This window comes from Serinus canaria, chromosome 4, assembly GCF_022539315.1.
Source record: "Serinus canaria isolate serCan28SL12 chromosome 4, serCan2020, whole genome shotgun sequence".
Taxonomy (NCBI): Eukaryota; Metazoa; Chordata; class Aves; order Passeriformes; family Fringillidae; genus Serinus; species Serinus canaria.
In genome coordinates, this window is record NC_066317.1 from 34,238,893 (window position 1) to 34,263,704 (window position 24,812).

The 24,812-nt window shown below is 40.3% G+C and overlaps 1 protein-coding gene across 2 annotated transcripts in view; it reads right to left on the minus strand.

Moving 5' to 3' along the window:
* SH3RF1 (SH3 domain containing ring finger 1) overlaps positions 1–8,276 on the minus strand; it is an 83,644-nt gene extending 75,368 nt beyond the window's left edge. Inside the window, exons 1-2 of one of the 2 annotated variants that reach the window (XM_030239283.2) lie at positions 8,160–8,276; positions 6,253–6,741 (exon numbers count right to left, since the gene is read on the minus strand). In XM_030239283.2, coding sequence (XP_030095143.1) covers positions 6,253–6,639 — 387 coding nt within the window. In that variant the 5' untranslated portion in view covers positions 6,640–6,741; positions 8,160–8,276. The other variant, XM_050973505.1, reaches the window with a different exon arrangement.
* Between the last annotated feature and the right edge of the window lie 16,536 nt (positions 8,277–24,812).

The following is a 24,812-nucleotide window of genomic DNA, read 5'->3' on the forward strand; positions in this document are numbered from 1 at the left end:
TCTGTTTTCTGCCGTTCCTATCCATGCACTAAACACTGAAGTTCCATTAAAAACCTTTTCACTCAGTTAAAGGAAAGGGGAGAAGAAGGATTTCTAGCTGATGCCATCCCAACCAGCTCTTCACACCATGCATGATGCCTATTAAGCCACCAAATGCATTGCAGAAAGCCAGACACTATGCACAGAGAAACACAGCAACAGCACTACTGACTGAAACTTCTAACCAGATCCTGGATCACTTACATACAGCAATTTTATTGGTATTTGATTTTCCTGGTAATATGAGAAAAAAATTCAAGGATTTTTATTCTCTCTAAAAAAATTGCTTCCCTTCAAAAGCCCATTAAAAGTAACGGCTTGAGACTTCCCTTTTTATGCAGAAGTTTAAATTTTCTGAATGATCAAAGCTTTTTGAGTAGAGCAACTCACTGACCACATTAAAGTGGAAGGAAAAAAGACATTTCATGTAGGTGGTTTTAAACAAATCTATATAAATGGAGGAATATTAAACTGGAAAATGAAGGGAAATAGAGACAGCCCTCTCTTCCACATGAAGACATGGAAAAAAAAGCTTGTAAACAAATTAAAAAGGGATTTCAGATTTCAGTATCACATGTAAATAATGTGGATGACTTTTTTAGTTTATAGATCAGTTTACTTCAAAATCTAATTGTTTTCTAACAAAAGGGATTACACTAGTTTGACAGCTATTTTATCAAGCAGATTAATGTTAATTGGCAGGTTCAAGATAGCTATGCAGGTTCAAAGTATGGAATTAAACATTTCTGCATGATCAACGCAATTTACACTGGATATTCTCCTTCTTTTCAAAACACACTCAAATCTACACACCAGTGTGCTAGTTAGATGCAGATTTCCCTAGCTGAAGGGTGGACTATACTTCCACAGATGTTCCTAGTGTCTGGCTTTTCCTCACTGAGGTATTCAGTGATTTCCTATTAAACATACAAACAAAATTAAATCCTCTTAACAATGTGACACTAAGCATTGCACCATCTTTGGGACAGGAAATGGACTATGAACAGTTCTCCAGTAATGTGGAAGTCAATGATTTAGAGTTAACAGCAGGATATACTGACCTCAGCTGAGACTGTGGAACCATTGTAAAACAACCATGGATACATCCAATATTTTAAAAAAAGTCAGTGTCTGCCCTGGAGAGCATAAAGTCTAAATAGTGAGTCACACAAAGAAAGTACTATCAGTCATATCTGCAGATGGGAAACAGAGGCACAAAGAGCTTTGAGTGACTCTGTGCAAGGTCATAAAGGATGCCTGTAGCAAAGCCAGGAACTGAGCCCGGAAGCTCTCAAACCTAGCCCAATGCCTTTGGATACAGACACAGCTCTTCCTTTTGCTTACCCTCCTTCTCTATCTAATCATTAATCTCTGAAAGGGAACACATCAACACCATGAGAGTCATTCTATTTTCCTTTCATATTTATGATCTCCATTAAATTTTCTCTAGTTTCACATAGGATACAACAGTATTACACAGAAGTAATACTGTACAGAAGTAATTAAAACTGTACGAGAAACTGTAAACGTAAAAGCAAAATCTGGTATCTCAGCAAGCATGAAATGAAACAAAAGCATGCATATATGATTGGTAAAGGCTTCACAAAATATTTTCTAATAATCACTCCAGAGCATAAACAGGTGTCTATCTCCAGATTCTTAAATGTTACTTGGGAAATTCCCCCCATTCCTTCTTTCTTTCAGATGTATATGCTGAGCATGATGCCATATGGTATGGAAAAACCTTTTGGTTGGAGGGGGTTGGTCAGCTCAAAAATCAGGTACCATCAAGTAATGATTCTCCAGCCTGTGATCACAAATATCAGTCATGAAGCTAACTGCATTAGCCACTGTTTTTTGCATATTTCTACAACTGCTTTTTCCTTTAAATAGGTATACATGACAATCTGATCTATTATGGCAGTGGGAACCTCCTCTAAGAGTACTCCTCCAGCAGACTTTACTGATACATTTCTTTGTATTATTTTATTCCACTAACTCTTGTTACAACATGATTTAAACATCTGTTCCAATCTACACCTGTTGCTATGCTTGGTGATCACCGTATTTATTTATAATAATATAAAGTTATTGATCCATGACTGCACATTTTCTGTCCTATTGTTATCTTCTAGTCTAAAAGGTTTCTTTTGATACTTAAGTTCTGTCAGGACCTTTACAGTCCAACAAGTGCCATGACTACAAAAGTAGTTGTTTGGCTCCTGTCAGATTTTTGCAACATGCTCAACAGCCAAACTGTGAGACCAACACTCTAAGCTCTCTTCTCCAGGGTGGTTAGGATAAAAGAAAATTGATTGCTTACATCATCCATTGAGTCTGAGAGAGAAGCCCAACCTGCTTAAATCCACACAGACCCGAAGGTGGCCCACTGTCCCTATTGCCCCAAGATGTGTGGCAAGGTCAAACACTGCAGCTTTGGGTAGAAAACCTGGCTCTGTTTATTTACCTTTTGCCATTACAACTGTTTCAGCAGTTCCAAGGCGAGTCTATTCGATCATAAATGCAGTAATAGAGATACAGGAATTTAAAATCTTAGTACTGCTTTCCTTGCTAAACAAATACGAAAAGAGATGCATGGATTTACATGACACAGCACCACTGCTAAGTATTAGCAGAAACTCATGAAACAATCTCCTGTTAGTGGGTCCTTCTTTCCTCCTCAGTGGCCAACTTTTGAGCTATTCATGCTTTTCTCTTGTTAATGGCGATCATTTGAATTCTTCTCTCAGCTCTTCCTGCCTACATTTGGTCTAGAAAATAGCTGAAAATCTTATTACAAAATATTTTCAACAGTGATGAGATTTCAGACTATCTAGACAACTCTCCTCAAGATTCTGTGGAAAAGATAGCCCTAACTTCAGAAAGCTGGTCTCTAAACAAATTAGGAGGAGACTTAGTATGTCTTAGGCAAATACAAATTCCAAGGAAAAGTTAAGCATGGATCATCTTAAATCTGTCCAGGAGAGAACAGCTCTCCAACATCTAGCAACTTACGCACACAGCTACATGTAAGACTCTTGCAATAAGCATATCCTTGCAAAACTGCCATAAGGAACTTAGTATAATTCTTGTCTGACATACTCTGTGAAAATGAAAAAATTAATAACATGAGCATAAACATAAAAGGATGGACCCTAACATTTTTGAAGGCAACAAGGCTCATGTGATCATGCAGTCCCTCAACAGCCCAACTTGCTTCTGATGATCAGTCACAAGCAGATTTGACAGTAGACTGGGGCTCTTACAGCTCTTCCAAGCTGTCAACCTACCTGAAGGTTTTCACTTGAAAACAAGGAGAAAAGCATTAAATTTGCATCCATACCAGAGAGGAACCTGCAGTTTGTGTATAACTGTTTGTTGTCCCAGGCAAGCTGGCTGCCTGGGACAGAACTGCTGAGCAGACAACAAACACAAGTTTTCCATCAAGTGCAGTCCAGCCAGTACCAGGGAAAGGCACAGGAGGCTTTATACATCAGAACAGCAGGGGAATAAAAGAGGTTAACAACTTGCACAGAGAAATTGCCATTGTTACAGCAGTGAAAGCTTAGAGAGGTTACAGAAAGAAACAGGTTACTTTAGTTGGGGACATAGTAGGCACAAGATTTGTTAATCCCCACCACACACCCAGCTCCATTAGTTTTAAGACTCAAAGAACCATTTGTTTGTTTATTGCCATGTGTCACCACATACATACAGAGAATGCAATATAGTGTGCAATTACAGGGCTGGCCACTCCACAGTCGTTGATAGAGTTCAGGAAATCATGCTGCAGTACATGCTGTATTAACCTTTTTTGAAAATTATGGTATTCTCTGAAAGGGCATTTATGAGCTTAGTATTACTTCAGGGTATAAGCAGAATGTTTATGACTTGACAGCCTTCATCCACATTCACTTCATTTAAAATAACAGCAACTTTCATTTACTAGTTTCCCTTCAGCAAAATTAGTTTAGGAAATCTGACTCTGCCACTCATCTAGAAACAGATTTTTCTCTTCAGTTCCCAGGGAGGAACTGTATTTGCAAGCATCTTTATGTTAGAGTTAGTAAAACAAATAGGGCATTCATTTCAACACTGTCCATTAAAGTGGCATTTTGCTTTCTGACTTTTTTTTTTTTTTTTTTAGAAAACCACTTTCCATATAGAAAACAGAAAAGTAGCTCATATCTCCACCTTCTTATCCATCAAAGTTGGTTCATGTTCTTAAAGATACTGGCTTCCTAGTAAAAAAGGCTCTGGACAAAGTGGACAAATGATGAGATCATCATCTTTCCCTGTTTCCCAAAGGAAAGAAGGCACAAGAATGCCTGTGAAACTTCAAAACCAAAGACGGAATAAGACTTACTGTAGAGCATTAAAAACTATCACTAATATACAATGAGTATCAGTTACTGCATGAGGAATGCACATGGTCACAGTTTTAGTGGCACACGGTAAAGGATAAGCTGAAGCAACCTTCCATGTGTTATCACTTTCTACTCTACTCAACATCTGGAAATGCAAATGTTGCAAAACAGGATATTATAGAACATTAAAAAAAAGAAAAAATATTCCCTATTCAAGTTATTTTGTCTAATAAGGCTTTGAGAAATTCTGAAGTATAGTCTTTCATGCACAGCACTGCACCAGAAACCTTTTTGCAGGAGAAGCAATCTCTGAAAATACAGTTATTTACAAAGGTCAACACAAAAATATATTAAAAAATTATATGGGTTTTTTGTTTTAAGTCAAAGAGCATTTGCAAATGCAAGGTATCATAATAAACACCTTAAAGTTCTGGAGAAGACCAGACTGGTTTTGATATTCCTGATGCTTCTTTGCATTACTTTTTAAGAATTCTATGTTCTGGAAAGAAAACTCACTAAAACCACAAAAACAATCCACTAACAGAAAAACCCCACAGATCACCTTCTCACCAATTAATGTATATACAAAACAAAACTCATTAGCAGGAAGTGAGTTGATAATTATAATTTCTATATTCTAAAGAACCTAATGAAATCTCTAGCAAGCAGAGAAAGCAATATCAACTAGTAGAAAAATAACTGTATTTTAAATCCTTATGTAAACTTAAAAGGTGTATCTAAGATCTTTTGGAGAGATTCCAATCATGTCAAGTACATCTGAGGAAAATCAGTGTTAGGCTTCCTTCACTGGGTAAGTAAACTAAAAAATTTAGATACCCTTCAAAATAAAGACTAGTCCTGCCAAAAATATGAAGTCTTCTTCTTGGAACTCCTTAAGACATTTCATAAAAATCTAATAAATTCCACAGGACAGAAACCACCTAAACCATTCAGAAACTCTACTTCAAACACAGGAACTCAAAGAAATTGGGCAGCAAAACCTTTCAGAGAAGCTGTCTTGCTTTGTCATTAGATAAAACAGAGCAAGGTCTGTCATCTCATAAAATTACATTTCCTGACACAGGTTCTAGAATGAATAATCATAAATGAGGCTACTGAGTCTTGATTATAAGGTATGACAGAGTCTACAGGTTGCACAGCTCTTAGGAAAGAACTAGAGTATATAAAGAAGGCAATGTCGTCCTATCATGGTACATACAAGTGCCAAACCCCTTAGAAAAAATACTTTGGGAAAAACTAATAAAGAAATTTTGAGGACTAAGAGTACAAACAACTTAGCAGATTGCAGGAATTCAAAAATTTCTTTTTGAAGGGAAGAAAGTAAAATCTTAGAAGCCAGTGGCAAAACTTCTCTGCTCATGTTCAATATTTGTTTTGTCTAACTTAAAGGAAATGTACTGATTGTAAGAATCATTTCAGAAAGTGCATGAGCCAAAATGAAATCTCTAGTCTTGCAGCTGACAAACTAAAAACAATTTCAAATGTTCTTCACAAGATGTCTATCCTTAATAATAACTTAAGTTTTCCCCATAAGTTACTTTATTTGACTGACTTTCAATTGGACAGTTAAGGATTTCTTCTTCTTGCCTCAAAAACTGAGAGTTTCAATTAGGAAGCATTATTAATATTTATGCAACATTAAACCAACACTGATAGGAATACCAACATGCTTTGTAAGATATCTACAGAAATTCTCAAAATTACATTATTTTGCTGTATTAACTATCTGACTGCCCTTATCCCAAAGCAGAGGCCGTGAACTGTTTTGAAATGGTGGAGGAAAAGACAGGAATGCAACAAAATACTGTCACCACGTGGTACTTACCCTAACAGGAGGGCTCCGTGCTTGCACCCTTTGCTGCTGCCCAACTTGCGAGCTCTGCAGGTCCTTTGATCCGCAGTTAGCTGCAGTGGTGATGGGGACCCTCAAAGCGTTTGTGCCGGCAGTCCCTCCGCCGGCGCTGGGTTTTCGAGGCCTCTGTTTGATGCCATCCAGTAGTCTAACAAGCAAAATATTACTGGGGAGCTCATCAACACCGCAGTCCACTAAAGTCCGGCACTCGGGACATCGCAGCTCATTGCGAGAGCTCACAATGCCCAGCAGGCAGCGTTTACAAAACGTGTGTTGGCAAGGCAAGACTTTTGCAGAAGCATCAAGGCGTTCTAAGCAAACAGGACACTCCAACAGATCCAGCAAAGCCGATTCATCCATTTTCCTTGTATTACTTAACCAAAAAACAAATCTTTGCAGAATTTGTGTGTTTTGAACACTGCAAGGGTATCATGTTACATCCATTCCTCTTCTGACTGTGCTCTAAAATTTTTTGAGGGAAAAAGGCATTAATAAGCTGGAAAAAGTCAGCAGGACTATTTTATATGACGATGTTCATACAAAGAGTAAAATAAGAGATCCCTAGACTAATTCAATAAATGAAACATAAATACAGTAATAGTAATAAATAAATAATAAATAGTAATAAATAAATACATTATTACATTAAATAAATAAATACATTATTAAATAAATAAATACATTATTAATAATAAATAAATACATTAATGTATTTATTTATTTAAAATATTTAAACAAATGCTAACAACTACGGGTTTTAAATTCAAGTCCCCATAAATTTCAGTCTGAGTGATTTTATTTCCTCAAATTATTCTAGAACAAAGAGCTAGAATAAGAACAAGAGCACTATCCCCAGTACAGCAGTATTAATAAAGCTTACTTTTCATAGTTCTTAATACATCAGTCTCTCTGAATATCTGAGATTAGCTTTCTTTCACAACAAGAAGATGGCAAAGGTAACTACAACGGGGTCCAAAACCACACAGCCTACACCAACAGAGCATAGCAAGAAGAATTACATTTATGCCAACACTAAACCAACAGTGAACTACGTTTCTACCCTTTCTACGAAAACTACTGCAGCACATTACACAGCTCAGCCTCAAAAACAGCGTCCAGCTCACAGGATTTTAAGCTTACCGCAAGCACTGACAAGAGGGTTCATTACAGTGCCGCCTTAAAGAAGCGCTTCAAAAACTATCGCGAAGTGATTTACAGCAGGAAGTCCTACTGCCATATCGTTAGGACAACACGAGCGCTGCGTATGCAGCCACAGAGGCAGGGGCGAGCCTCCGGCCAGCTCCAGCCTATGTAGCAACGGGCTGGGAAAGGGAGGGGGAAAAAAACCCCAAACGCCACTAAAGAGCCCCCCTAAAAAAAAACATTCTGCGAGAAGTCACACCAGGATGCTTCGCGGGCAGAAAAAGGCTTGCTGACCTCGGCAGTGCCCAGCGCTGGGCGAAGTTGAGCGCCACCCCCCAGCCCCCGCAGCCGCCTGCGGGAGCGGCGCCCCCGGCTCCCCGGGCGCCCGTCCCTCACCTACCTGCTCTCGGGCTCCGCGACCGGACCGCCTCCCCGATCCACTGCTTTATATTCCCCTGCTCCCCGGGGGAACAGCGACCCTCAGGCGGGCGACACCGCGGCGGCGGCGCGCAGGGGTCCCTGCGAGGACACGGTGCGAGCGGGGACGGCTCCCCGGGTGGCGGGGGCGGGCGGGGGGCACGGCGCTGTCACGCCGCACCCAAGGCGCTGGGCAGAGGGAGGGAGGGGTCGGGCCCGCGGCCCCTCCGCCGCACCGCGCCGAGCCGCCCCTCGGGGAGCGCCGGGGTCCCGGGGGAGCTTGAGTGCCGCCCCCTCCCCGTCCCTCACCCGGATCTCACCGTGTGGCCGCGCCGCCCCCGCTTTGTTCCCGTGAGGAGCCGCCGCCGCTGCCGCCGCCGCCGGCCCCACTGCTGCCTCTCCCGCCGCGGCAGCGCCGAGACTCCCGTGCCCTCCCCGCCCCGCCGCGCAGGGGCCGCTGACGCGAGGCGCGGCACCGCCCCGCCCGGCGCCGCCCCGCCGAGGGGCCGCGGGCAGGGAGCGGGGGCGGGCCCGGCGGGTGCCCAGCGGCAGCACCGCCCCTCGCGGGCGGGGACGGGACGCGGGCCGCCTCGTCCTCCCCGCCGTCCACACCTCTCTAGGTGCCTCGGGCAGTGGCTGGGGCGGTGGGAGAGCGGAGGCGGCTTCCTGGGACAGGAGGAACAGGCGCTTCCCCCTGCCTTGTGCTTTGGGGGCGGCCCGGGCGAGTACCTGGAACTGCCACCGTTTGCATGGGGGCGGCGGCGAACGAGGAAGAGGGACTGAGGGAGGGAACGAGGGTGGGTGCTCGTTCTCTCGCTCGCTACTGGCAGGGCTGCCCCCGCTCGCTGTCTGTGGTAAGTCGTACCCGGGGCTCCGGCCTGCGGCTGCCAGGCCCCACAGAAGGAGGAGCCGCGGTGCCCGGAGTCCGCGGCGGCCCGCCCAAGGAGGCTCCTCATGCTGGGCGGGCTTGTGCGGGGCGGGGGACCCTCCCTGAGCCTCCCCCGGCTGTGCGCCCGCAGCTCCCGGCGTCTCGGTGGGACGCGGGGAGGCCGTGGCGGTTCCCGCTCCGGGGGTCAGGGGCCGCCGTGCTGGGCACGGCCGGGAAGGAGACAGGGCTGCCGGGTCACGTCCGTCGCTGCCCTCGGGTGCGGCTCGGCTCCCTCGGGCCCTTGCAGCACGCTTGTGGTAAGGTCGAGTGCAGCGTGTTCCTGGGCATGGTTAGTGCTGGGCTTGGCAGTGCTGGATTAACATTTGGACTCACTGATATTGGAGGTCTGTTCCAAACTAAACGGTTTTGTGATAGGACTGCTTAATGAAATAAATGATGCCAGAAAACTGGTGAGTGCCTCTCTTCACACACTCCCCCCACACACAAAACCACACACCTCTGTATTCAGGATATGATGCACTTGCTTGTGGGGTGTTTTGTGTGAGATATTTCTCTGCAAGACTGTAGGAATGAAGGAGGAAGTAAACCGTAGGATACATACAAATTAGCATAAAACGAAAAGAAGTTAAAGCCTGCTCTTTTTAAATCAAATGAGACCCCATTTTTATGGGTGATGAAAAAAATAGACAAATGCATAAGTTCCAGTTATACATTTTGCCTACTGCAACTCAAAAAAGGAAGCAATCCAAAAGTTTGTGTGTGGCTCTAGCTTTCAAGTTGACCCTAACAAATGGCATGAAATTGTGTCAGGGAGATTTAGATTGGATGTTAGGGAAAGTTTCTTCACCCAGCGAGTGGCTGGGCATTGGAAAAGGCTCCCCAGGGAAGCTGCCGCAGCAAAAGACTGACAGAGTTCAAGAAGCATTTGGATAAGGCTCTCAGGCATGTGGTGTGATTCTTGGGGCTGTCCCATGCAGGGTCAGGAGCTGAACTTGATGATCCTTGTGGGTCCCTTCCAATTCAGGTTATTCTATAACTTTAAATTTGCTGTCATCCTTACTTGAATTCTGTGTGTATATATAAAAATACTGCCTTTTTTTTTTTTCCCTTTTTCTCGCATGGATTGTGTAGGTTTGGATAAGCTGATAGTGTGACAGTCTTTTCTGTCTTACTTTCTGGATATGCTAACTTGGTTGTTTCCAGTGGTAATGATATTCTCTGATTATTAGGACTCTCTCACACTGCATCTCTAATATTTTATTTTATTTTTCAGGCATAGTGGAAATATTGAAGCTGCTAAATATGTACAGTTCATTAAGAAATAAAATTTCCTCCCCCATGAATTCTGGAGTTTAGGAAAACTGATACAGATGGGTTTCTGGTCTATGTCTGTGCTTTCCAGGGAGTATCGTAACATAAATAGAAGGGAATAAACATCTGATACATAAGAATATTCCTGTGTCTCATAGTATTCTTCTATCTTGTCATGTCAGGGCTGTCACTACAGAAAAAAGGATAAACAGCACATTTGAAACAGAGACCTGTTGAATCTAAACAAAGTCTCATTTCACAATTGGATTTCACTTTTGGGCTTAGCTTCTTCAAAAGATCTCATGGTAATAATTTGCCAGCCTTCCTAGCATAGTTTTGTAAGCAAGACAACTACTGTTGTCTATACTTATTTTGCTGCCTAAGGAATGTAAAATATCTATTAAAACAGTAAAGGAATTTACAACACAAGTGGTGCACCAGGGAAGCAAGATGAAAGTTCAGGGAAGCAGGATAAAAAGATTACCCCTTTATCAGGGCTGGTCTTTGATAGTGTTTTATGTAAAGTCTGTAAAATACTAAATACATTGTGGGATACAAACCAAAGCAGTAAACACTGAAGAGTATCAGGTAAATATGTTACTTCCTGAGCAGTAGCTGTAGTTAATTTTCAAACAATTATCATCCATGTAAAAAATGTGGGGGTGTGTGCAGATGTATGCCACTGCCCTCTTACGCATGAAGTGTTTGACTCAGAGAGCCTGGAATACTCTGGTGCCAGCACTGAAAGGAACAGAATTGCTGACACACTGAAGAATTTATTCTTTCTTGCTGCAAACTGTAAGCAGGGAATTGCACTCTTCAGACATCTTTACGTGAAGAGGCCTCACTTCTTGAAATTGTCCCATCCTTATGCCCAGTTCATTAGTTCCTTGTGCACCTTTTACTGAGTACATGATGCAAAGGGCAGAAATCCCTTAAAAACACAGATCTGAAAGATGAGGCCCTCTAGTTACTTAACTACCTGGATTTATACAATTATAATGTCTATTAATATTTGTTTGTACTTTACACATTTTTGGTGTAATGAATTGTACTTTTGTCACTGGGTTTCAGGCACACTTGTTTGGATTTTTTTTTTTCCTTCAATGTATGTTGTTTTTCTTCACCTGGAAGCTGTTGAGTAAAGGAAGAAGCAAAGGACAATAGGACAAACAGCAAAAGACAACATCAATAGCAGAAAGAACTGGTAACACCTTTTTCTTTCCTTTTTTCTATGTCTGCATCCTTAGTGCAGTAAACCCACTGTGCTGCACTCCTTTCACCAATATCTTCGTTTTCCTCTCTGGGCCAAAGGGCCTAAAAGTCTCTCCCCATGTTTTCAGCCCAACCTGTTGAATCACTCACAATTTCTATTTTAACAGACCCTTACTGCATTAATTCCTTTCTGGCACATTTCCAAGTATCCTTAGTTTTCCTCTGTCTTTAAAATGTGAGACAGTCTATACTGTGCCTGGCTTTGACCAGCACTGGTTAATTGATAAGTTGGCAGCTCACAAGAAGATAGAACAACATCTGCTGTACCCTTTGCTGTAGGAGGGACATTCAATATTAGATTATTTTTTATATGACCACTGTTTTCTATAAAACCTCTAGAATCTTAAAATCTTTCCAGATATTCCATCAGGTTTTGCCAATGAATTGTTGGGAAGAGGAGCTAGGAGATGCACTCTATCTGCATCTAGTTTCCTAGGAAATTTAATGGATAAATAATATGGGATATTTCAGAATTGCACATTTTTCAACATGCAAATCTTAAACATAAAGACATTTGGTAACTAATGCCCTAATACACTAACACACTACAGAACAACACCAGATCCAGTCTTCCTTCCAGTCCTACAAAATGTCCCTGAAGATTGTTACCCTTGACAGCAGGGATAATCCATGTGCCTGAAAAAGTCATGTTAGCACTATATATATTTAGAGTAATAAAACAAAGCTGAGTGTCATGTAGAGAAATGCAGGTCTGCAAGAATAAACATATGAAGGCATAATTAATTTATTTGTGAATTCCATCCTGAAAGTCTTCAAATAACTGCAAAAGGCTCAAACATAACAAGACTCATGGAACAAGATGTGTTATGTCCTATCAGAAAGAAAACACGACAGTGTCTTGTGGCAGTCACAGTCTGAATTCATTTTATTTGTAGGTTCATAAGCTTTTTTTTGTTTTGAGCTACATTTTTGTACTAAAATATTTTTAAAGCTTTTTTTGTTGTTGTTGTTAATTTAGTCAGAAAGGATCATGTTTTCTCATTTGTAATGTCCACATTAGCCTATCTTCCCCATGCAATATAGATCTCAAGCACAGACCAAAAAGGTTAATCTTATTTATTTGTAAAATGACCCCTGGAGATATGGTGGTGATCCCCTTTCAAAGGCCATGAAAAATTCTCACTGACATCCCTTTAGTGAAAGTTTACTGCTGATGGTCACACTGATCTTGCTGGCTTTACATTGGTAAGTACAGCACATCACAAAGGATGGCCTATGGCCAACTATCTTCGGTCTCTGGTGGAAATGAGCAAAGATGTTCTTCAAAGACTTCATTCCTTTTCATTAAAGAGTTGATTCTTTTGTGTGTGGCGGTGGGGGGGGGGGGGGGCGGCGGGTTTTTCAGGGAGGTAAGGGGGGATTGCAGTTTGGTTTTGCTTTGCTGTCTTGGTTTTTTTGGGGATTTTTTTTTTTTTCAGTTAGTACCAGCCTTAAATTATATAGCTCAGTTACTGTTGGCAATAATTCTAGCAGCAAGGACCTCAGCATGTTAATACTGATCCAGTTGGTTTGCTGGCAAACTGAGTTTTGTGCTATCCTTAATGCACTTTCTGGATTGTGAACTAGTTTTAACTACATCAATGACAAATGTACTTCTAAGGCTTTTGCATCCTGCCAGAAGAATCTCTACTGTTCTGGTATTTGTGAGGAGTTGGGAGAAATGGGTTTTAAAACTAGAAGCCCAAATGTACCAATACTACATTTTTTATGCTGCATTCTAGGCATCCAGCTTTCTTGAGAACAGTATCATTTGTGCATTCATGTTGCAAAGCAGTTCTCCCTGATAAGGTGAACCTGGGGTTGTAACTTTGTACATATTGCTGCTACTGCAATCACTTAATTTGAGTGACAGGGAGGAAATGTGCAATACAAAAAGTGTCTGTGGCATTAAAAAATAAACATGTTACAACTTCTCAGTATTTGGGTGAGCTTTTTGTTACAGGACATTCCCACCAGGTTAGTCACAGGAAAATGCTGGGTTTATGGGTGCTTATGATCCCCATAACCTAGCTGCATCATTCAGTGCTGTACCTTGTAGAAATGCAATAAGGTGTTGGGTTATGTAGTTGGTCAAGGACTTGATTTAAATGTTCATTATGCTGATGGGAACATTGTACCTGCATCTCATTAACCAGTAAGCTTGAATTTGCTCTTACTACAAATAAGGTTAAAGGAAAAACAAAGGAGAATGCATGTTTGAAGAAATCAAGCCAGACGGTACAACTGTGAAGATTTTAGAAGAGGAACAGAAATGTTAGAATCCATTCCTAATAAGTTTATTCCAAAATCAGAATATCTTTTCCCTTCCTTGCATACAGCTGATAGGCTGCAGAATTGAGTCCAATGCTTCTTTGCCCCTCTAGAATTAGTGCTCTCTCCACAGGGGAGATTCTGGTGGGGACAGAGCATACCAGATTATGTGTTCAGTTCTGCTCTAGGTATCTCCCAGCCCCATTAAGGTCTGGTGTCCCACAGATTTGTAAGTGATTCAGAATGTAGTGTTAGAATTATTGACTGCCCTAGACATTTTGGAATGCTTACATGCTGTTTTAATAGTTTGCTATATTGTTAGCAAATTGTAAGCTATTAAAAAGCTATTAGTATTTTCCCCACTTGCAAGGGCTGCATTCCAGTCACAGGGTAAACCTCTTTCATATGAACAGTAAACCACTAAACATATAAATATTGAATTAAAATTATCATGTTACTGACTCTAGACTGAGATCAGGCAGAACTGTAATAAACCACTTCCAGTGATAGTGAGCAGAAATGACTAAAGTCCAGTTTTATCTTTGAGGAACGCTGTGACAAGTGTTTGGAGCTTTGGACACCCAAATGTTCAAACACACAGATGAGATGAGTTGCAGGGCCCAAACAATTCTTCTTTTTAAATAAGCAAAAATATCATGGAGGATATTCAACATTCATCAAAGTTTACTTAGTCTTCATTACCACACCTCATTACCAAAGTGTCTGAAAGAAACCAAATGTCTGGAGACTGGATACTTGGCACGAATATTTTTCAACCAAAAAAAAAAAAAAAAATTAAAATTTGCAATTTTAGATAGGAGAAGGAATTGCTGAGGAGAGTCAGTGGCACTTTTGCATGTGGGCTGCAGAGAGAGAAGGAGTTTTTGGGTTTTAGGAGATGATCCACCATGTCAGGTCTACAATTCCTAGATTCTGTCTTTTGTTATACTTTGTATTTCTAGCAATACACCACAGCTTCACTCTCTAAAATCCTGTGAGAAGACAAAGCTAGTCAATAAATTTCACAGACAGGAGAGAATTCACAATACTGTGCTATTTTATCTAGAGGCATCCTTCAGTCAAATTAACCCTCCAAGATCAAAAATCCATGGCCAAAGCCTTGGGGTGACTCCAGTCAGTAACAGGGTGGAACCTCAGATCTATTCATACTTTCTTACCAAATAAATTGTTAGACCATATTAAGCGTTCTTGTCAGTCTTTTGAGATGAGAAATTTTCATGTCCACTCAGAGCATAGGCTCTACAACAAGGTGATGCTGAAGATTTTATTTCTCCTTTGAGTAACTGCATGACAACATAATGAAAATTCAGAACTTTCTACAGGTCTTAACAAACACCTTATCCAAAGTGTCTTATTCCAAGAGAAATTATTGGGAGTGCATTTACAGAGGTGTAACTCTTTAAAACCATTTATGCTTTTGGGGTCATGAAAGCTAAAGTGTGACAAATGTGTAGCAATAATGTATCTCTAGTGTGGTTCCTCTTGTTTTATGATGAGTCCTGCAGTTCCTCCTACTGTCCAAATCAGGCAGTCTGTTAAAAAGTACCATAATCCCTTCACCTGCATCTCTTCTGCAGAGAGAGTTGGTTTGGATTTTGTCCCAGAAGAGTCTGTAGCTGTTTCACTCTCAGACTTAGGAGCAGGGACTGGTAAGATGTTCCAGGATAAATATGTGACATCTTTCCATGTCACATGGATTCATGATTCATAGATTCATGAATTTTATTAAATTCATGTGTTTTTACAGCAAAATCTACAAGACGATTAAATTCTAAACTAAGTTATTTTAGAATTTCAACAGTTTAGTACTGCAATAGTTTGATAGTTTGCAAAAAAAAAGAAGAAAAAAAAGTTGTCATGTTAGCTCTTAAAAGCATACACAGCTAGATTTTTTTTTCAGAGAGATTTATTTCCCTAAAATAGCCTTTTCTTACTAAAAGCGCCTGCTGGGCAGAGCTATGTGACAGGCAAGTAGGATTATCAGCATGTTTACTTTTCAAACATCTCTGCCACACTTGAACAGTTCTGCTGTGGTGTTATATATAAGCAATAAGATTGATTGTGTAAGAGTTTGTGTACTAGAATACAAAAAATTAAAATGTGTTACAGCATTTAAAGTGCACTACCATTTTAATTCCAAACTAGTCAAAGCAGTGTCCTTATACTAAGGGAAAGCATTTTCTTTGACTTTAGTATCCGTTTTTGGAATGTACCTCCAGCTCCAAGGAAAGTTGCAGCCCATTAGCACAAATTAGGCCTCTTGGCTGTCTAAAAGGTTCAGAAGCTCCTTTATAGCTTTGGTTCTCTGCATTTCCTGGTACACTTGTGAGAGGGTGTAGGTAGAGGTTTGGATATGATCTGTGTACCAGCCATGTACCATGCTTTTGTGATATACTGGAAGCAAAAACCAAGAATTTATGATGTAGCTTGACCATGAAGAAAAGTTTTTAATTACATCTATCATTCTACTACCACAGTTCTTTATATACAGAGAAATGTAGGAAAAAGGACCCCAAAACTATCTTTGTTCAAAATAAGATTGAGGAAGTGAGATAAATTTATGGAGTATGCATGGCACTACTTTGGATTCCTTTCATAAAATTTGAGACTTGGCTTCTAAGTCAATAAGGACATTGAGACACAAAATGAATTCTCTGAGGCTGCTAGTGCTACACAGCTATATAATCACTCTGGGATTGCCAAAGATTTATTTTTTTTTTTTTTTTTTTTTAGATTTGTGTCACTTTCACTCCCACACATCTGGCAAGAGAACTCTGCACTGGCTTGGCTGAAAAATCTTATCTCATAGATCATTACTAGCAATAAATTCCAGCCTTTGTGCTTACTTAGATTGTCCCAGAGCCTGGAGTCACTGATTTTGTAGAACTAGGAATGTGGGCTGTAAAATATTTACTCACTAGCATGCCCCCACCACCAAAAGAAACACCAATCCCAAAAAAACCACGTCATGCCTCAAAACCAAGCCTCAAGCTCTTTCATTGTGAAGTCAGCTTTGAAAATGTAAATCACATGAAACTGGCTCTTGGGGCCAAAGAAAACAGGCAGCTGGATTCTATCCCCCATCTAAGAATCAGCCCTTAAATACCTCTTAAAAAAGACACTTTATATGAGCTATAGTCAAATTCATTTTCAAGTAATGTTTTCCCATGTGTCCCAGAAAATGTAAACAGCAACTCTGTGTGTGGATGGACCGGGGCACTGACAATGGGTAAGTGTGCCAAAAACCTGCAAACTGCTAATGCAGTTCTACCACAATTCTTCTCTAAGGTCACACCTGTGCTAAAAAACTGATGGATTTTTAATCCACATCATAATCCTTACATATAGCTAAGGCAGCTGTGCTCTAAAGAACTGTCAGCAAATGGCAGGTACTAGTCTTTTACTGCATAATAGCTCACATTGGTGAGCATTTTTTCTGCTATTGTCTTCTGGAGCATTCTTATTTATAGGATTTATTGTGCTGATCCTCTTCTATACGACAGGCATGGGCAACATGAAGGTACGGTTACCTCATACATGGTAGACTTGGCAACTTGTGGCAAAAAAGACTGGAAAGATAAAAGAAGGTAAGGCAAACGAGACAAGGACTGGAACAGGTGTATTTATCTCTACAGGTTCAATTAAATAATATGCTGGGGAGGAAGCAAAGGAACAATTCCAAGTACTAAACTACAGATCTCCAGTTTAGCAACCTGTCTCCTGAAGCAGAATTAATTCTACTATTAACAAGCAGGATCAGAGTTAATAAATGACCAGCAAGTGTTACTGGGCAGCAAATGTATTCTCTGGGCGTGGGGGCGTATGGTATGGAGATACTTGAGGTACAACATACTCTCATGTCTCTCTATTTCAGATTTCAGAGGAAAAGTTGGCAACTGGCTTACAATAAAGCCAGAATATTTTGCAAGAGTCACAAAAATCATTCTTGAGTAGCTTACCCCAGCAAAAATATGGCAGACCAACCAATTAGCTTATAAAGAACATGAAATGCCTTCCCCTTTGTTTTGATAGGACAAATTAATATTTTGACTCTAGGTAGTGTTGCATAACATGAAACATATTAGTTTTAACCAATATACCAGTACAATGCAGAAATAAGTTGTAACTTAATTTTTGGCATTTTTATTTTCAGTTTCCCCAGTGACTATTAGTGAGTGCCTGGAAGTGTTTTTTAATCAGTCCTGATATAAATTCACATACCCAGCCATCCAGATTGAGGTTAGCGTGTTATAGCTGCTCTGGGAACCTTAACTCACTTGCATTGACTTTAGGAGGATTAAGTCAGAAACAATACTATTTTAATGCCATTTTTTGCATTTACTTAGCAAATACCCTCGTCAATTTAAAGTTTCACATGGCAGGTGTCAAGAGGTCACTGAAATTCTCCTGGGCAAAGGAGGGAAAGTGGTTGAAACCATGGCCTCCATGCTGCTTCCTTCAGGTCATTAGTGCTGTACTAGGCACTTTCCCCCCTGCTTCCACTGGAAGAGGGAGTGAGCAAATGTAAAAATGTTAGTGAGAAATAGAGGCAAGAAACATAGTAAAGGCCTCCCTGCTGTTTTATTTGGCTACTTCTAGGCCTCAGTAACAGCAGACTTAGCCACAGAAAATTAGTATAGAATATATTTTCTAGCATGCACAAGAACTCCCAGATGCTTTCAGTGCATTTTTTTCCCCAGTTCATTCTATTATTCTACACAGTCTTCTGGCCAATGATCACAAAGCCTTCTGACCTCTCTGTTATCCTATGGCAAGAAAATACAGTTCCCTAAGGCTGCAAAAGCATCAAGATTTCCAAAAATGAGGTACCTGCAATTTCCATGACCATCAGCGTAGCTGTGAGCAGCATATTCTTCAGATACCACTAAGACAGAAATGCAGAATGGAGGGATAGGGGATACCCCACATCTTACAGACTTGCCAGTCTTCTGAATTTCAGCTGAAAATACCTGAGTTGAAGTGTCATAGACAGCTTTATTAAAGCTAGGGACTGGAAGAAGTGATCTGACCTGTGTCATACTTTGGATTAGAGTGATCCTCTAATAAGCCCCCATGGTTTATTGTGTGATAAGCCAGGAACTTACACAATTAGTAAATTATTTCAGTTACACATTTCTCACCTTTTTAACTGCTGTAAGGAAGAATAAAACATCTGTGGGGATTTTGTCAGCAAGTGAAAACAAAAATAGTGCTAAGCAAATACATTACAACTTGATTAATGCAAGATAAACAATATAGACTACACAGCTTTTGCTCCTCAGCAGGCCTATTTCACATTGTATGTTCATACATAAATTTCTCTTACTAACACTGCATAAGCAGTCTGGCACCATCCTTGACAGATGAGCTTTAGGAACTGTTACAAAGTGGTTTAAGTTATAGCTCCATCTGTTATATCCCATCCTTCTGATGGAGATTGTGTTCACTGTGGCAGAATGAGCAGAACGGAAGACGTGTTCATATCCTCACCAACTGCAGCTCAGAGTCTGGTGCCTTGGCTCACACCCATCTTCTCAGCAGTTTAATCAATGACGCTCTGCTTCGTGCCCAAGTATGAGGGTGGGCGAACATTTCCTTCTGCCGGTCCTGATAATCATCAGCAGAGGAAAAGAACACACTATGGTGAACAGGAGAAGCTTAACAAATCTCAGTGGGATCTGACTCAAGCTTTCTTTAATTTTACTGGGAGGAAGGAGGCCTTATGACAGCTCTTCCACACTCCACTACTGTTATATACAGAGAGATACTGGGGGTTGTGGTGGAAAGTCTGCCCATTATGGATTTGAGCAAAAGAGTTACTACAGTATCTCTGCTTGGTTAACAAAGGTTGTGGGCCAGGACTAACTGTGCTTCCTTACCTGGCAATGTTTGACCTCATGGTCTGTGGAGTCAGAATTTGCTCAAGCTTCTGGACAAAGAGGATTGAGAGAAAGCAATAGTGGTCGTCTGAGGGAAGGTGACAGAGCAGTATTAAGTGAATACAGTGAGTTAAGTTACTCAGGGCACTGTGATCATTAACTAATGTACTAAAGGCCACAGTGGAACTGGATACAGAGGTTAGTGCAATCAGGCTTTTCCACCGCTGAAAAAGTGTTATATTACTAAGCTAAAAATCACATCAGGGATATTTTAGTGCCATTGAAATCATTCTCATATACATAACAATAAATACAGGTCTACTAAATAATGCTTTAAACTACTGAGTATAAAAAAAAAGTATACTCATATTTCTAATAATCAAAAGACATAAAAGTATGTCCAATGTTATGTCCAAATATATTCTTTTGAGAAGCTCAACTGTCATAGACTTAATCTTTTAGGTTCCACTTACAATTTTTAAAGAAGAGGATTAAAATACTCCAAATGGCTATGTAAGCTATCAAAATGAATGTCAGTGGGAAAGGCTCAATTCAATGTGCTATAATTATGACAGATTATTGCATTTTATTTCTATCTTTCAGACATCTTTATCAAGAATTGTTACAGATTTCCAGAATAAATGAGGTTGGAAAAGACCTCTTGAGATCATAGACTCCAACCTTTCACTGAATATCACCATGTCAGCTAGGCCATGGCTAGTTGATAGGAACTGTCATGTCCAGTCTTTTCTTAAACACTTCGATACAAAGGAAAAAACAGTACTTAGAGGAAATATAACAGCTACAGCAGTTTATAAAAAGCTGAAGCAGGCCTCCAGTCAGTAGAGCTCCACAACAGACAGAGTTGCAGCTCATCATTAATGCACCTCAGGTTTTCTGTCATTTATCCACATCAAATCAAATCCCTTCAGAAAAAGGCTACATGGCTTAGTTTTGCAAAACTTATCTGATAGCATTCAGAATAGTTGCCGCAGCAATAAAACAAACAATAAGAACATTTGACTGCTGATGGGGAAGCCAATAGGAGGAAAGTATGGCATCCCTGAAGTATTGCTTGAGATTGAAAATTTTTCAAGAGAGATAGAACCACAGTCTTTTAGCCTACAATTTGAATTTGGGGAAGTTTTATTCTACTTCAAGGACACAGCCAAAATGCATACTTCATCCCTTCTCCTAGGGGAGACATTACTGTCAGGACTGTGTGCAGGATACAGCAAAAGTTAGGGAATGTCAAAGACCCAACTGGTTCTCTTCTCCTCAGAGCATGTCTGCATCAGCTCAAGCCACAGTCCTATTTAAATGTGAACTGTATTTTTTCCTGGCTGACTTCAGTCCCTAAGGGAACATCCATCAGCCAAGCAGAAGTGAATCACACAACGCCCCAGCCTCACACTTGATAGAGTCAACCTCAGGGATGACTTGGGAAAGAACTGTCACAGCCATCCTGAAACTAAGCAAACACTGGAGTATTCCCACTCTGCAACCTGCCCATGGCTTTGGCTTGTGTCGAGTAGCTCATGTTAAAAAACTCTTCAAGTCTTTGGCTCTGTGAGTTCTCTAAACTGTATTGTTAAAAAGAGAGTGAATGGAATTGGCTAAATCCCATCTTGGTTTAAAAATGTCTTGGAAATAAAATCCGGAAGAGTGCACCACATCAGAGATGCTCAAGGCAAGCAATTTAGGAGCAGCAGCTGAACTCATATACATATAAACACACTCACAACACATACACACACACACACATATATACGTATATATATTGTGTCTCACAAGTAACTGCAAGTTAATATATCTTTGTGGAAGCAGCTTAATTAAGGCTTTAGTTGATAAAGAAATGTTTTCAAGACTCTTGCACAAGCCAACCATTCTAAGTGCTACAATTTGAATTGATGAACTCATCAGCTCAGCTGGAAAACATATCAATTTGAAAATGCATTTGAAGTGCAAATTGCATTAACACACAAATTTAATTTACAGGAAGCTCTTGATGGCTTTTAAAACTACTACTTAAACTATACAAATTACTCCATTTAAACTGCTATGATAAAAATGGCAAAAAAATGTTTTAGGAATGGTAACCATTGATTTCTATTTCATGCTAAATTTGAGTCTACATGGTTCATGAATGAACAAACGGTAAAATAAGACTTGAGAAAGCACACAGTTATTTGAAAAGAAAAACATTTAAAAGGATTGAAAAGTTAAATTTCTATATTTGTCTTTGGTTTATCACAGCTAATAAAATCATGTAGAGTGTAGCCTTATCTGAGCTTTGATGTGGTGCTTTTAGTGGAGACAGAAGTCAACTCAGTAATTTAGTCAGAGCATGCTTCTACCCCAGCCTCTGGCAAAGGGGAAGATTATACTGAGCCCAAATATACATTTCCAATGTGCTAAAACTGTTGTATTTTATTTAAATTTGCATCTAGTCCTTTGAGGGAAACTGGACATACCCTGCCATAAAGCTATGAGAGAGCATCCAAAGCAGGGCTACAAAGACGGTGAAGGACTGTGAAGGGAAGTCATATGAGGAACAGCTCAGATCACTTGGTCTGCTCAGCCTGGAGAAAAGGAGACTGAGGGGAGACCTCACTGCAGTTACTTGTAAGGGGAAGAGGAGTTAAAGCCTGCTCTTTTTAAATCAAATGAGACCCCTTGTCTAAGGGTGATGAAAAAACTAGGCATATGCTTAAATTCTAGTTATTCATCTTGCCAACTGCAACTCAAAAAAGGAAGCAATCCAAAAGTTTCTGTGTAGTTCTAGCTGTCAAGTAGACCCTAAGAAATTGTATGAAACTGTCAGGGGAGGTTTAGAGTGGATATTAGGGAAAGTTTCTTCCCCCAGAGGATGGTTGGGCACTGAGCAGGTTCCCCAGGTAAGTGGTTACAGAGTGACCATAGTTCAAGGAGTATTTGGACAATGATCTCAGGCACATGGTGATTATTCAGGGCCAGGAGTTGGGCTCTATGATCCTTGTGGGTCCCTTCCAACTCAGGATATTCTCCTATCCTCCAGGAAAAAGAATGTAAAGATTTGTAAACAGAAGATTGTATCTATGGGTATTTTCAGAAAATGGCCTTGTACAAGGAAAAAAATAAATTGCGAATTCCTGTCCCGGCTCAGGCTCGCCGTGTTCCCCCCGCAGGACCCCCAGCCCCAGGCAGCCGCATCTTTCCAGCTGCGCGGGGCCGTGGCGCCGCGCCCGCCCGCCCGCCCGAGCGCTGCCACCTGGCGGCTCAAGGGCCGGCACAACATCCGCAGCCCTGCCTTCCCACGAATTCGGGCAAAGTTTCAAAGCTTTAGAACAATGAGTGTTTGAGTAAACATACAGCATTTATGCTCACATGAGAGCAAGAGGGACAGAGAAGCAGTAAAAGCTGATGCAGGAGTTACTAATGAACAATGCAGATTTCTCAAGGGCACGAAGAGCCTTGTTAGCAATGTGGTAGATGGGAACTTGAATTAAATCAGCCATTCACTTACCAGATCACAGAAAAACCTGTGCTCTGCTTTGGTTCACGTTGCCCAATCAGATAACATATTTTTCTGAAGTTTCTTCTTGTAGTAACTTCAAATGTGCACTCATCAGAGTTCAGCAAATTGAAGAACAAAAGCCTCTTTAGGCTCTGTTCTTCAAAGAAGGTTTTAGGCATCGGTGCTCCTGGTAGAGTACTGTACCTGTCCATCTCAAACCAGCTCACTGCTGGGGGTCTTACTCCTTTCTGCTGATGGATTTTTCCTTGTTTGGTGGTTTTGGTTTTTTGAAAATTTTCCTCAACTGAACTTAAAGTTGGCTTCAAGGATCAAGAAGAAAGTCTGAAGACAGAGACATCAGTGTTACATAGTTCACAGAATATGTTTTGTGTGAAAAATACCATTCCATATCTCAATTTGCTACTAGAACTAGAACAGAAAATTCTTCAAGGTGAATGTCATATGCACATAAGCCAAATGCTCAACTAATTTCAATAAACTGCATACAGACCAATTAATTATCTTGCAGCCACACCATCCTTGATGTCACAGAATACATTAAATATGGATTTAACATTTCAGATGAAAGTATTTCTTTTGCAGACAAACTTATTTACTGTGTCAGTTTTAAGTTAGCTTTTGAGGATTTCAAGGATATTCAGTCTTGAGTAGCACGTTTGAAGATTATTCTTAAAAAGCTGTCCACAATCTACATGCATTTTTCAAATTATTAATTGGTAAAAAGTTCTGTTTGTAAATCCTGCAGTCTGTAGATTATGCCGTGTTTCTCACCAGAAGGAAGCCAGTACACTGCATAAGAAATGAAGACTGTCAATAATGATACGCTTTCAATTTAAAAGAAGTGAACACAGCCCAATCCTTAACTTCAGTAAGACTATCACCTTAAGAGGATTCAAAACCATAGAGGACAGAATATATCAGCTGTGCATTTTGTTGTTTCCATACAGTTATTCTGTACTATCTTAAATCCAAATGTTTTGAGTCCTCCCTTCCTCCAAAAGGTGGGCAAGATATGATTTGAAAAGATCAAACCTGAAAAAGGAAAATAATTCAGAGTATTTAGGGTGTATTTGCTAGAAGTCATGAGTGATGTAGCTCACGAAGATCATCTCTCTGAATAGATTATACAGCAGTGGAAAGTGAAATGATGAGAAACCTGGTAAAAAGTTTATTGTGGGAAGTTAAGAAAAAGGAAATAAAGAAAGAAAGGGAATGAGAAAAGAAGCAGCACAGACCAAAACCAACACTGTTTCCAAGAATTTATCGTAGTTTCTCATCAGATGAAGTAAGAGGTATTTATCAAAGAAATAAGAATATAAAGAATAATCTATTAAAGGCAATTTTTTATTCTTATTATTAATAATTTTATTCTCACCGCAGATTCCCACGATACTGCTGAACTAGAGTAAGTTCGGTATCTAAAAAAATTTAACCCTTTTCAGTGGGAAAAATTTTAATAATGACACCATAAAGCAATTATACAAAAAACATATACAGTTTAAATAATAAATATATATATATATACTTGTTTTTACTTTGTGGAAAAGCAAGTTTTGACAGTTTTTGATTGAGACTGGTTGTAGCCTAAAAAAAACGAAACCAAACCTATTTTTCTTCAATAGGGCACTTGGAAGTTTGACAGTTCATCAAATTCATAACAAGAGACTTACTGTAATGGATAAACCAGTAAAGTTGACGCAGAGATGATGACTGGAAAACAACAGAATCCTTAATGTCTGCCCTGTATAGCATTGCTCCGACACAAGGAACGAGGAAATGTGTGTCAGAAGAAACCTGGTTTTGCTTGTAG